We start from the raw sequence: 15,091 nt of genomic DNA, 5'->3' as shown, positions 1-15,091 counted from the left end.
CCCATTTGGAGACAACATGTTCACATCTGAATCATTCGGCGTATCACAAAACAAACTTTTACTTCGTTGAGTTTTACAAAAAATCTCAAAAAAATTTGGATGTTCAAATGGTGGTAACCATCGGGGTCGCCAATCTGGCTGGCGATTTGCCATAACTTTCTCGAGCTTGCCGATTTTTACAGACTCTACTTTTTGAAGATATCTTGAGTCTAACGGCAGAATAGGATAGATCACTGACTTCTTCAACGACTCGCCAACTTGACCTTTTCCTGCCGCCATGCACCCTTAGAGCACCTACCACACTTTAATCTGTAAAACCAATATACTATTATTTCATCAATATACAAATATGATATAATATGGGGTTTTGGATTGCCTTCCAAACAATTGAGTTAACGTCATGACACGATGCCAGTCAATAACAACTCTTCATCCTCAGAGTCACCCATAGTGTATTTAGGTGAGTCTTCATTGAATGGAGGATAGTGACCTGTCATCAAATAGGTGATCTGAGCATTATGCAACTGAATGGTCATGGAGTTTAAAATAGTTACTTTATTTAGCATTTCAATGTTTTTGTTCATGTTATTCAATTTATTGTCATGCTCTTTGAGGTTTGGTCGGATGGGTGAAATGGCATCGTCACTTTGCACACCCTCATGCCTCTTCCCCTGCTTGCCTTCTTGAAAGGAGAAGTTCTTTTCCCTTTCCATGGGTTGTTCTTCTTGACTCCTTGAAGGGAGAAGTTCTTTTCCCTTTCCATGGGTTGTTCTTCTAATCCTATCAGTCGTTTGGATAGAACATCTACTTCAGTCACCAATTTGTCCCATTCATATTTCTTCTGGGCTTCTTTTTTTGTTTCAATCATGTTGTCAAGTAGTGTTGCGACGACTTTGTAGGGTTGGTTGAGCATACCTCCCTCAGAATCTATGCTTCTATTTCGAGTCTGAGGCCCCGATAGAAGCAATTTAGCTGACTCTTATCATATATCCCATTAGATGAACATGGATGCAATATTCAATTAAACATCAGCCATTATTCTGGAATTGTCTCCTCCCCTTCCTATTAGAATGTCAGCAGGTTATTTCTGATGTTAAATAGATGCAGGAGCGAATAATCTGTGTGATACCCGTAGTGATAGTCTATTCTTGTTTCTCTGGTTTATCTTTAGACGAGAAAAACCAAACGACACTAATATTAGTAAAACTAAACTAAGAAAAACAAAATCTCTAATTAACTACATTTTCACTTAACACCACTCCCGGACAACAACACCATTTTAATTCTTATTGTGACCAACGACACAATTTCCAATTTAAGTGTCTACAATCGTCAATAATATAGTAATTCAACAGAGGGTTGGGGTTGTGTCCCAAGGGAGCGATAGTGAAAAGTTTTAGTTTACTAGAACTTTATTCTAATTTAGCGAAGCTAACAAAATTAATGATTGAAAACGTTATAAATTGAGGGTAGGCATGAAAGTGTCAAATACCAGATTAGAGGGACTGCATAAGTTATAAAAATAGCTAAAAACAAGATAATATAAACAATGAAATGAGGGAATTCTTGGAATACGATCGTAAATACATATTTTCTTTATTATTTTGTACATGCTTTCTATAGAATATTTGTAGAAAATACTGACAAGGCTAAGCTTTATATGTAAATAAGTTCTCTATGGAGCACCTTACCCCGTTTCACCTTGGTTCCTCTCGTACACTGATATTTTGCATGAACACAATTCTAAGCCTTAACCCACTCACTCTCTTGAGCAGGGTCTTAGGATATGAGACTAGGGCTCACCCTCTCGGGATGAACCTCATGTCGAACCACTCCTTAGGCCATCGATGTAGTTGTCTTAGTTTAGCGAAATTTCTCTTGATAAATCCAAAAACAAATGGGTGAACTTATTTTTACAACTAGAAATCCAATAGATTAAACCACAACCTCTCGACGACATCACTATTAAAAACTACATTTAATCTACCAAAAAGCAAGACCCAACAATAATATTAACCCATATTTGCTAAATCACACCCCCAAGAATGGGGTTTTAGCCACACATCAAGAAATAGAAATTAAACCTTGAATGATGTTTGAATCAAATGGGTATGAGAAATAAGTCTTTATTTGAGCAAAGAGAAAAAATCCAGGAGACCCACTTTCAAATTGAAAAAGAAGAAACCCTTTTTTCTTCATGTTTTCAAAACCCTTACAAAACTTGAAAGTAAAATATGAAAAAGTACTAAGAAAATATGATATTGTGCTTGTCTATTTTAGAATTCTCTAAAACTGAATTCTTCTCTATAAACTACAACTCTAATAGTATCTATAGCTTTTGAATTTTTGCTGCATTAGATCATATAACGAGTTTAAATGGAATTGCTGGTTGACTCGCGATTTTCCATTTATTGTGTTTCACTGCCTTCGTGTACAATCTTCTGTATCAGCGTGAATTGGTTCATTGGCCGATGAGACACTGCTTCGTGGAGATACTCGGCGAGGCACCGACTGCTCCTATTTTCCGTCGCTTTGACCCTTTGCTACAAGTCTCAGCACACTGGAACAAAAGGCAGAATGCATGCGAATTGGCGATTCAACAAGTTGGCTTGGCGATGCTCAGACTTTCAATTCTATACTTTTCTCAGTCTTTTTGCGACATAGTGTCCACGCTTTCCTTAAATTCTCAAATACCTTAAACTTAAGAGTTTTCGTCAGATATTGAGATAAAATAAACATTTGAGGACACTATTTCTATTTAAATATAGACCTAAATGAGTCCAATATGTCGAGTTATCAGAAGACCTCAACAAAACAACACTCACAAGAAAATACCTAGACATATTAACTTGTCTTAGCCAAGACTTCAAGCATAATAACACTAGCGGGAAGGACCATGAAAAAATAACACTCTCCGGCAGAGACCTTAACATAATAACACTTGCTGATAGTTATCCGGTTTAATAACTCAACATGTTTATCATCAAAGTTTTCAAAGATCAAAGCTTACAAGAAATATCAAAACACATATGAGAGACGAAAATTTGCACAATTCAAGTCTACATTCGTGTTTCCAAGCATTTAATCATTAAATAATTAAGGGTTACATCTAGGCAATTCACATCATACTGTTCTACATAGACTTTTTCATTTCAACCCCATTTTTAATTTAGGTGTACCATGTGGATAATATAACCCTTCACGCTATCCCCATTACTCCCAGAACACAAGCAACAAAGGAAGCATAAAAACTCAATAAGAATGCATGGTACAAGAAGCCACTTGCCTTAAATCAATCAAAAATTACTCAAATAGTTGACTCTTCCCTTTATGAACTACTTCCAAAGCCACACAATCTATTAATAAGTAATTATTCAAAATAATTTCTTGGAAATAACAATACCCATGTATATCCCCCTTTAAGATGGGTCATTAAACACAAAACCTATATCAAAATGGAGGTTTGAATCCGGACAACCAATACGTGAAATCATTACTCAAGACTTTAGGAACTCATTAGAGAAGTTAGTTTTAAAAATGGAACTAAAAATTAGTTGATAACACAGTTTTACTTCAAAACTCTAGTTCATGAAGAAATCCCAACATATCAACCAAAAATCTTGATTTAAACTCATATATGGGTAATTGAAGAGTTAAAGTTAAGAATTGTTACTCATTCCAAAACTCAAAACTTCAAAAGACACCAAAAACCACTTTCTTAACAACTTAGCCTTTCATACTCAACACATACCAAATTCTTAACTTTTAACTCGAAGTTTAAAACCAAACTTTCTAACAAAATAACAAATGACTTGAGGCTAACATCGAGAGGGAAAATGGTAATTTCCGTGGAAAAGTCATCATAGTATGAACCACTAAAACATATTTTCATCCTCAGACATAAGACTAATGAAAGTACTTGGAGCTTCAAAAATCTGAAGATATATGTCACACTATCTAACTTTGTCTCAATGATGCTTGCTCTGCCCGTCAAAAGTAATTATAGGCTCCTCCTAAATACCAAAATTTATACCCAACTAAACTGTATCAAGGGAATGTCCATGGGACTCATCTTTTAGGAAATTACAAAGCATAGAACCATGAAAACACGGGATCACAATAGACAAGCTAGGCGGGAAGGCCAACACATAGTACACCACTCCAACATTAAATAATATCTCAAAGGGTCGAATGAATCTAGAGCTAAGCTTTGCCTTCTTTTTGAACCTTATCACACCATTGATGGGTGATAATCAAAGTCAAACGTGAGAACTCTCCATGAACACTAACACTCAAATTATCAGATCTGCATTACTCTTCTGTAAACTCTGTGTTGTCAACAATATTCCCTTTATCATACGAAACTGCTTCATAGCATTTCTAAGCAAGTTTGTATTAAATGAATCAATCCGAGCTTAATCAAAACATCTGTTCATAGATCTACACTACATGCCATACTACGCCTCAAAATGGGGTCATCTTAATAGTTGAATGATAATTGTTGTTGTAGGAAAACTCTGATAAGGGGAAATATTGGTCCCATATAGAACAAAAATTAACCACTTAAGTTCGAAGCATGTCCTTCAACAAAAAATTTTCCAATCAGGCTGACCATCTTTCATAGAGTGGAAGGTTATAATCATATCTAACTGAGTACGAAAACCATTTTTGCAATACTTACAAGAAATGGGAAGTGAACATTGAACCTCTATTAGAGACAATATAAACTAGGACTCCATAAAATCAAAAAATTTGAATAATATAAAGCTCGGCTAAATTCTCCACTTTACACTTCACCGATACTGGGATGAAATTGGCACAAACTTTTTCAACCTATCAACAACAACCTAAATGGAGTCATAATCACCCACGGTGGCAGGTAGTCCAAAAAAAATTCAATAGTGATTTTCTCTGACTTTCAGGAAGGAATAGGCATCCTATAAGACATACCTCTAGGTTGTTGGTTCTAACACCTAACCTGTTAAAAAGTCAAACACCTCGGAAAATAATCAGCAATATCCATGTTCATACCATACCACTAGTAGTGCTGTCTCACATCGGGATACATCTTTGTCACACCCAGATTGATAGAATATCATGAGCAGCATCCCTCCTTAAAAATCAGTCTAATCAACTCCCCCGACCCCTTGGGCACACAAAACCTGCCTCCAAACTGCAAGACACCATTAGAATCAAGTACAACCTCCTTCGCTTCTTCTGTCATAATATATTAACAAATGAGACACATTTTCTCTCACAACATTGTTTATCAAAACAATAGTTTTGAAAAAAAGTTTTTTCAATTTAAGTGATATTTCAAAAAGGGATTGTTTATTGTATTGAGTCACCATTTGTAATTAAGTTTTTGTATTCCGAGTCACCTTATTTTGAACCTAAGCGAAAATAAAGTTGACTCTTTATTTTATTCATCTGCGAACTAGGAGTCTAGGTAAGGAAATCTGTTGATCGAGGGAAGGGTGTAACGCACCCCTCGACTCCTGTGGTTCTAGTACGATTTCATTATTGATTTTTGTATGCATATAGATATTTTTGTGTATATCATATGTATTAGCTTAAATAAAAATAAGAATGTAATGTCTCACACATTTGAAATTTCTAGGAAGAAGCTTAGAAGTAGAAATAATCAGTTTTGGAATGAATTAAAATCTGAAATTTTCTTGTGTTAGGAAAAAATGAGTTTTCGGTCAACTCTTAACAGCCGTATCTCCCAGCTCAGAATGAGTACGGTGTATTTGAATATACAGTTGGAAATCCCTTGGAAAAATCTTTCAAACACTTCTAAGTTTTTGCGATTCGAAGCTCGTATGAGTGAGATATGTCTTTCATAAATGGGTTGTTGGATTAAAGGAAGCCCAATCCGGATTTGTAAGGGGTAGTTTGGTCTTTTCATTACCCTATTAATTTATTTTGTTTTTAATTAATTAGGGCATAAAGCTGAATTAAATCAGTTTATACTTTTACCAGAAGTGTTAGGGTTTTGAGAGAAGAAAAAAGAAGAGGAGAAAAGAGGAGACAGGAGAAGAAGAAGCAAGAACGTTCAAGATCATCGAAGTTTGACTTATGGAATTCTTTGAGGGTGATCCCTAAAAAGGTATTTGAATTCATTGATTTTTGAGTTGGTTGAATGATAAAAAGTGAAGTTCTTCAAGAATATTGTTTAATTGTTGTTGGTTTATTTTGTTGGATGCCTCATGTTTCTGGGTTGTTTTTCGAGTTAAATCTATTGGTATTGAGGGTACTAACTTATCCTATGTGTTTAGGGAAAATAATCATGGAAGTTTAGAGGGTTTAGAGATGAAAAATGGAGGAGAAAAATCGCAAATGGCGGTCCATAAGTCCTTGGGGCGGTGCGCCAGCCAGAGCGCCCCAACTTGGCTTCTGAAGTTTGGGGCCAGGGGCCCCATGCCTCTCAGAGCCCTAAGGAGGTCTATTCACCCCATTTCGCCCCATCTTTTTGAGCTAGCTCCTAAGTGATGTATCTACGATTACTAATTGATTCTAACACTCTAAGGTACATCTAAGCATCATGAAATTATCCATAAACATGAGATCATGAACCTTGAATCGATAATCCAATTCAAGAAAACTTAAGATCAAAAACAAAGAAGTTAAGAGTCAAGTCTAGAAGTTAAAAAGCAAGTTAAGGTAAAGTTCATAAGAGTTCTCAAGGATCTTTAACAACGTTCTAACTTTGTTTTAAGACTCATGTTTCAATCTAATGAAAGAGAAAAAATTGAGTTAATTTCTCAAAAGTTATAAGGGAACTAAGCAGTCTCTAAGAATTTAAAAATGTTTTACACATTTAAGATAAGAGGAAACTAAAATTTCTCGAAAGAGTTTTGAGTAAGAAAAGGGAACTTTAATTCCAAGAGAACTTTTAAAGCTAAATGTTGAGCAATTATCTCAACCCAAATAAAGAAGTTGTTTTAAAACCTCAGGAGCTAAATATATTTTTGGAGGTAGTATTGAGAAACGATATGGGGATGTGAGTTCATAACAAATCAAGTTTCCATGAACTATGTAGCCATCATGGTTATTAATGGGTTAGACTTTTTAGATGGTCACATAAGTTAAGCTAGTTGATCCACTTAGTGAGTTAGCTCCCTATACTAATAGCAAGGTATATGATGATCCTTAAGAGCATGAGGTAGAGTGTTTTATCATTGCTATAGCTCTTAAGTGATGATTGTCAGTTTGAAAAACTCCCACAATAGCAATTGCATGGTTCCTCAAGGGGTTCTTCTTATGAGTGGGGGTAGGGGACTTCATTCATGCGTTGCCCAAGTAGACTTTGAGAGGAAGCATGATATGTTTTTATTATTTTATGATTATGAGTTGACATTATATTTTAAATAGTTTTCCTTTCTTTATATTGAACATGTTTTAAACTGCTTTATAATGAATGAGTTAGTTATATTGAGTTATGTTATTTATGAGTTGAGAAGAGCCAAGGTAAGTTTTCCTTGTTACTCTCTTCAAGATTAAGTGATTTAGCAATCCAACTTACATACTCGTACATTCAAAGTAGTGATGTGAGTTGACCTGCTTCGTACCATAATATAGATGCAGGCAACTAGGATCAACATTCAGTGTACCGTTGATGCAATGAGCAACTCAGAGTCAGCTGGTGAGCCTCCCTTCATTCCAGAGGACATCTTTATCATTCAAATTATTGTTTTAAGTTTTCAGTTGTTAGGATGATTCAGAGTCGTTTCCCGAAATCCCTCTTTATTTTAGAGGCTTCATGTACAAATAGTGTTACTTTCTTTGGTCTTTTCAATTCATTTGCAAACGATTAAGACTTGAGTTTCCACTTTGGCTAAGTATTATTTTAAAGTTATTTCTTGACTTATCTACTGTATTTCAGTCTTCCGCTAAGTAAGTAAATCAAGACAAGGGTCCGTTCGAGACCAACAATGGTCTTAGAGTGTCGTTCACGTCCAGAGTATATGATCAGTGTGTGACAGAGACACTCCCCTTATTGTTGGATTTATTTTGAACTTATATAACCGTTTTATTTTATTAGTGTGTGACGTATTTGTAGAGATGCTTTCAAATCTTACCACAAAATACTAATTTGTTTATATTTTCAAAAAAAATGTTTAAAGGTCTTTAGATCCTAATGGTTGCATGGTATTATTATTGTCGATCTTGCAAAATAATTTTAAAAAATACGGAATTGGAAACTTTTAATATGCCACATTTGTGTATATCCTTAATTCTAAAAAAAGGATTATACGCTTTCTCTATTATTATAATATGAAACATCGTTTAATAATTAATTAGTAATGATTAACGAGTTTTTTTTATCAAATATATTTTTCAAGACATCCACATTAATCTTCAAATATTTTGAATCTAAAATTTCTAGTTTTATCACTTGAATACCAAATTCTATGAAGCCTTAAATAGTGTTGTCTCATTTAACACACTTGAACAGCTACCAAATCAAAAAGCACGAAAAATAATAACTCATAAAAAGTTCCTTGTGAATATAAATACTCCCAAACATAAGTCAATGATGATAAAATTATACTTGAATCCAAATGTGTAATATACAAGAATTAACGACAGAGACATTCTGAAACCAATAACCGATACAAGTTAAAATATGGCATTTAAGTGTGCAAGGAATAATTACGTGCTATGCCGAATTTGCTCTAATATTTAACACATAAAAATGTCAACTCATTTAATTATTGTAACGTCATTTAGGAACATATAATTTAAACAACTTTATAACTTGAGAATCGTGTATTATATTATTGCGAAATTAAATCAGATAATGAAAATCAAGTGTTACCTTATGTAAAATTAATTCCCAGAGAAAAGACCACAATAGAAACTACGAATTTAGAACCATGAAAGGAAAACTCGAACTCAAATTTAATCCTGTTGTGATTTTCTTTTGTCTTTTTTATTCCGTGTGTTTGAAGGTATGTTAGTACGTGGTGTTATAGTTTCGGCATCTCTAGAAAGAAATAATATAAGTTTTTTTTTCCATTTGTTGTATTGTATGTTTTTGTAGTGTATATATTGATGGGTTTTTATAGGGGAGTATTGTTTGCTAATTATTTATTTTTCTTTTCTTTGTATTTTGCAATTCTAGGTAGTGATATGTAAGGGGTAAGGGAGAGTGGGGTAGTTTAAGAGTAGTGTAAGTGTAGCGGGGTAGTTTTATGATTAGTTAAGTTACGATCTTATTCCTCAAGTCATGATGGCGCCTTATATAACCCATATGTAGGAAAGCCAACCCCTATATTGAAACTAAATGTAATGGGTTTGAGGGCAGAAACTAAACTCAAACTAAAACAATAACATAAATAACAGGAATCATATATGAAGAACCGGAAGCAAGCCAAAATATATACAGATAAGAGATCCTTCCAGAACCTACAATTAACATGTAGAGAGCTACTAAAAAAATGAATACAATTCCCAAAAGTGGACCACAAAAACAAAATTATCTCAAAGAGCAAAATACAAGTCAATATTTGGAGAGAGCGAGAGCGAGAGCGAGAGAGAGAGAGAGAGAGATAGAAAGAAAGGGAGAGAGAGGAATAGCGCAAAACACAATTTCTCATCCCCATCTCCAAATCAAACTGTTGCAGGCTCGATGTCAACGCGTGTAGCTCGTATTGTGAGCTATATCATGCACACAGATGTAGAGTCTAGTATGAGTACAAAAAAATAGGTACCCACACGAGTCTACTAAAACACAAAGAAAATGAGAATAACTATCGAAATTCGACTAGGCTCGCATAAACCCGGAGGGTACACTCGTGGGCAAGCAAACAATAAGACCTGAGCAAACTCCTATAAGGACGACATGTACAATGAAGAGTTCAGAATAAAACAAAAGGATCCAACAAAATTTCAAAGATTTCCACAAATTTTGAGGACTCGAAACGAACCAATCCATATGCCTGAAGCTCATCTAGATCTGACAGGGGTTATGGACCTTAATAGAATTGAATATTGAGGATGAAGGACTTGAACGGTAAGGGTAATCCCGGGCACCAACCATCTATAAATATGAAGAAGAACTTGAACCGAGGTGAGAGTAGTTATTGACTTGAACCAAGTTGAAGAAGCGGTGGACTTGAACCATGACTCCAAATCACAGTGGACACTTGAACCACGACTAAAGAAATCTATGACTTGAACCAATCCTATGATACAAAGGCGAGGAATAGAAACACGCCCAATGGGATTAATTGGGGGACATGAACAAGAATAGAGGCGAACTAGCATGAAATAGGATAATCGGTCCGATAAACATAACATGGAGTACCCCCAATAAGCGTGTCATCAATAAATAACTTTAGCACGAACCATATTCAACCATAATTGGTGAGTATACTCCACACAAAAAATTAGAGACACTAGAACAGTCGAAAATATGGGATTCATGGACATATTGTTCCAAGAATAGTGTTACTCCCTAACTAAGGCAAAAATTATCAGAATTCAGGTCTACTATGTCGGTCTACAGGAAGCAAAGATATCCTAAGTGACATCAGTGAGATTACAAGGCCTAAAAACTCTAAATGGAAGTAAGTCTATGGAATTCACCAGCCTAACACTAGACTTAGTATAAACATTCTCCAAAAAGATTCACAAATAAAAAAATAAGGTACACCACAAGCTGAGGATGATCAACGAATACAATCGTCAAACTTCAACTACCCATAATACCCTAAAATAAGCCTACGACATTGGTTGTGGGATTGTGGGACACACACAAAGAACCTCAATAATATATACAATAATAATAATAATAATAATAATAATAATAACAATAATAATAATAATAAAAATATCACTTAACTATTTAGAACTAAAAAAAATGTACAAAATTATAACATTCAGAATTAAAAATATTTAAGAGAATTCTAACATATATATAAAAACAAAAAATTGGAAATAAAATCATAAAGTTTTCATAAAGGTTTCTTTTCATTCTAAAAATAACTTTAGGTTTTGTCAAACATGAGGAGTTCATAGGACCTCATCTGTGTTAGGATGATGAAGAGTTTTCAATTAATGAAGTGAAAAGTTGTGCCTGGTTTTTGTCTACTATATTTATATATAAAAAAATGGATCAAGGAAATTAATGTGACCAAGACCAACTTTGGGAAGACTACACATCCCAGGTTACAAAAAATCGTGTCACGTGTAGTTGAAATGGGTCTAGACATGGAAAATGGGTTGGAGAGTGGAGTGATGTTTTGTCAAGATTCTGATTTATGGCTCTTTTTATTACATTGAAAATGAGAAACCTTAAAAAGAAAAATACAAAAATTGTATCTTTACTAAATTTATTGAGTATCTCACTTCAAGTAGTTCTTTGGATTTTCAGTTATCACACCGCCTTTGAAACACCCTCAACATGAAATAGGATGAACTAAAGACTCACATGTGTTTTATTAGTTAAAAACTTGTTAATAAGATTAGAGATAGCTTTTAATTATTGGTTTAAATAGCTTTGAGGTCTAACGTCAATGGACGACCATGAGGTTTGGAGACTATTCTTATGAGTTTATGTGTTTTGATGATGTATTTTTTGACCTAGCCTTGTTTGAATACGTTTTTATGAGTCAACGTCAAGTCACATTGTCACACTCGGAGACTACACCCTGGACGTGGACAGCACGCAACGCGCATTGCTAGCCTTGAGCGAACGCTTGACCTAGCTTACTTAACACAGCGGAAGACTATGCTAAACACCGATAAAGAATTAAAGGAATTCTCATAAGATAAGTTAATAACTTGTGTTGAAGAAAATGGATATTAAGTCTCAATACTTTAACATACGAAGTATAATATGAAGGATACTCCAAAACTGAACTAGTTCATTGTCTATAAAGCCTCTAAACTAACTGAGATGGATGTTGGAATAGACCCGACAATATCCTAATGGTCTAAACTAAAAAAGCAATAAAAGGATGTCCTCAAGAATGTCAACTGGATCAATGGTCCGCTGCATGCTAATTGTGGTTATATGCGTCTCCATTATGAATGCAGGCCAACTAGCATCAGTACATTGAATGTAACAGTATGCGAGTTGGAATACTAAACACATCTATAATCTTGAAATAGATTAAGGATAAACTTAACTTGGGTCTACTTGACTCACAAGATAACAACTCAATATAAAGTAATAAAGACATATGCAGGATATATATATATATATATATATATATATATATAACTGGTAAAACAGTGTAAACACTTAGTTCATTAAAGATAAAACAATAATAAGCTCAACTTTACTTATATATGAAAGTAATATAATTTCTGTGCTAGTTTCTCTAATTGACAACCACCACTATGAGCCTAAGTGGTGATACAACGTCTAGCGCACGCTGCAAGAACTGTCCTATACCTTGCTATCAATATAAGACCTTACTTAGCATAGTGGATCGACTATATTACCGTATGTGATTATCTAAAAAGTATGATCCTTCAATTCCCATGATGACTTCACGGTTACATAGAGACTTGAGTTAATATGAACTTTCATGGTCACATAAGTGCTCAATGCTACTCCTAAATCATACTTTTGCTCATAGTTTTAATAAAACATCCTTCCTGTGGGTTAAGATAATTTACTGAGCCCTTTATCTTTGGAAAATCTCTTTTTTAGAGACATTGTTCCCCTTTTTGTTCAAAACTCTCATTCACTACTCTTGGTTTCCTTCTAACATAAATGTGAGTCATTTATAAACCCTTAGGGCATCTATAGTTCCCTTATAGTTCTCGAGAAATGAACTCAACTCTTTACTCTTTACTCTACCTGTAACTTGAGCGTTAATACAAAGTTAAAATTATTGTTTCAGATTCTTTGAAAACTTTAAGAACTCACTGTGACTTGCTCCTTAACTTTTAAACTTCACTCTTAACTTCTTTATCTTTCATTTTAGCATCCCTTGAATTGAATTATGGATTTAAGGATGATGTTCTCATTTTTATGAATGATTTCATGATGTTTTGATGTAATATAAAGTGTTGGAATCAACTAGGAATGATAGATACATAACTTAGGAACTAGTACGGAAAGGCGCGCCACTTCAAAGCCTATCGGACAGAGCCTGACCTAAGGGGCTCTGGCAGGCACGGCTCCCAAAGAGTTATCTAATGAGAACTTTGACTTTTCTCTGTTTTTCATCTCTAAGCCTCCTTAACTTTCATGAATTGGACGTACTAAAGATCAATACAATTCTACCAACAAGAACTTTACAAATTTTCATCAATAACATCAAGATTTTCATTCAAATAAACTAACTTGCTGTGTTGAATCAAATTGGGGTGCGGGTGAAAGGACCCAACACCAAATGATATCACATACGTCGATAAGGATCACCCATGACGAAATCTACGCAACGATCTTGGAGTTCTTGGAAAATTGTTGATCTTTCTCTTCTTTTCTCTTTTCTCCCAAGACCTAAGTGTTCCGAATTATTGTCAAACTTATTTGAGACTTTGTATTTACGCCTAAATAACCTTTAAAACGAATTAGTCAATATTACGGTGAAAAGACAACTTTGACTTTACTAAAATTGGGATTGGACTTTCCTCAGTCCAATAGAAAAACTTCTGAAAGGCATCTCTCCTTCGTACGACATTGGATTTGTGCAAACTTGGTGTGAATAGAAATATCATTCTATGTTCTTTCCAACCATATAATGAACTCATCAAAACTCCTCTTGATATGGGAGTTATGACCGTTTGAAAATGACCAAAACTCAATTTTGAAAGCTTGAAAATTTTTCAGATTTCTCTACTTAATTCCAAAAATATTTGTTCTTGGTTCTTAGCTTGTTCTTAAAAGTTCCAAGTTACGAGATGGTACAATATATCCCCCTTGGGAACATTCGTCCTCGAATTAGAACTCTTTCATTAAGTGGCAGTAATATCATTTCAGCATTCAACAAACAAAAGCAAGTAATAACATGCTTACACATAGTCTTATGAAGTGATATGAAGAGAACTTAGTACCTGAAACCACATTTTCTCCAGATTCAAAGAGATGTGGATACCTCTTCTCCATTTCCTCCTCATCTTCCCAAGTCACTTCTTCAGGGAATTGATTCCTAAACAGGACCTTGACTGAAGCAACTTCCCTTTGCCCCAACTTGTGAACTTGACGATCCAAAATCTGAACCGGAACTTCTTCACAGGATAGTACACTTAATCCCAACCTTATCTGTTGGTACTATCAATGAAGGATCACCAAGCACTTCCTCAAAATAGAAATGTGGAATACAGGATGAACCACTGACTTCTTACCAAACCTCATAACTTCTTTTATGGTTTAAACCACAAGATACACTCAATAATTTACCTCAAAATCTACTTCAATCTTTCTTGAATCACTTTCACCTTCTCCATAGATTGGTTAACTAGATCTGGTCCTATTAACCATGCTTCACCAATTTCAAACCACCCAATAAGATTTTTGCATATATACCCATAAAGAGCTTCATAAGAAGCCATTTGGATGATTGAATGGTGACTGTTGTTGGAAGGGATCTCAATGAGATGTATATGATCATCCCAATTCCTTTTGAAGTCCATCACACAAGCTCTCAGCATATCTTCTAAGGTCTTTATAGTACACTTTGCTTGTCCATCCATCTGAGGATGAAAAACAGTGCTTAAGTTCACCTTTGAACTCAAAACTTTCTTGAAAGATTTCTAGAACTGTGTAGTAAATTGAGCACCTCTATATAAACTAAGGGAGACTGGAACTCCATGAAGTCTTACCACTTCTTTAAGGTACAACTTAGCATAATCTTTGTCCGAATAACTAGTCTTTACTGGAAAGAAATGAGCTGAATTTGTCATTCTATCAACAATCACCTAAATAGAATCATGCTGCCTTCGACATTTTGGCAAGCTTATGATGAAGTTCATATTAATCATTTCCCACTTCCATTCCGGAAGTTCTTTATTTTTTGCCAAACCTCCATGCCTTTTGTTCTCGTCTTTCACTTGCTAACAATTTGAACACTTGGCAATAAACTCATCAGTATCTTTCTTCATGCCTTCCAACCAATATACTTCT

At 34.7% G+C, this 15,091-nt stretch overlaps 1 protein-coding gene across 1 annotated transcript; it reads right to left on the bottom strand.

Annotated features, from left to right (window-relative positions):
- Positions 1 to 398: 398 nt before the first annotated feature.
- Positions 399 to 14,871, bottom strand: LOC138349286 (uncharacterized). Its single transcript, XM_069299606.1, has 4 exons — positions 14,791 to 14,871; positions 14,407 to 14,661; positions 14,023 to 14,239; positions 399 to 490 (listed from the first exon to the last, which is right to left on the bottom strand). The coding sequence occupies exons 1-4, from the start codon at positions 14,869 to 14,871 to the stop codon at positions 399 to 401; spliced, it is 645 nt and encodes a 214-aa protein (XP_069155707.1).
- Positions 14,872 to 15,091: the final 220 nt, after the last annotated feature.

The sequence above is a fragment of the Solanum lycopersicum genome, chromosome 6, assembly GCF_036512215.1.
Source record: "Solanum lycopersicum chromosome 6, SLM_r2.1".
Classification (NCBI taxonomy): domain Eukaryota; kingdom Viridiplantae; phylum Streptophyta; class Magnoliopsida; order Solanales; family Solanaceae; genus Solanum; species Solanum lycopersicum.
Note: the sequence above shows the minus strand (reverse complement) of the source record. Positions and strands in the feature narration are given on the sequence as shown.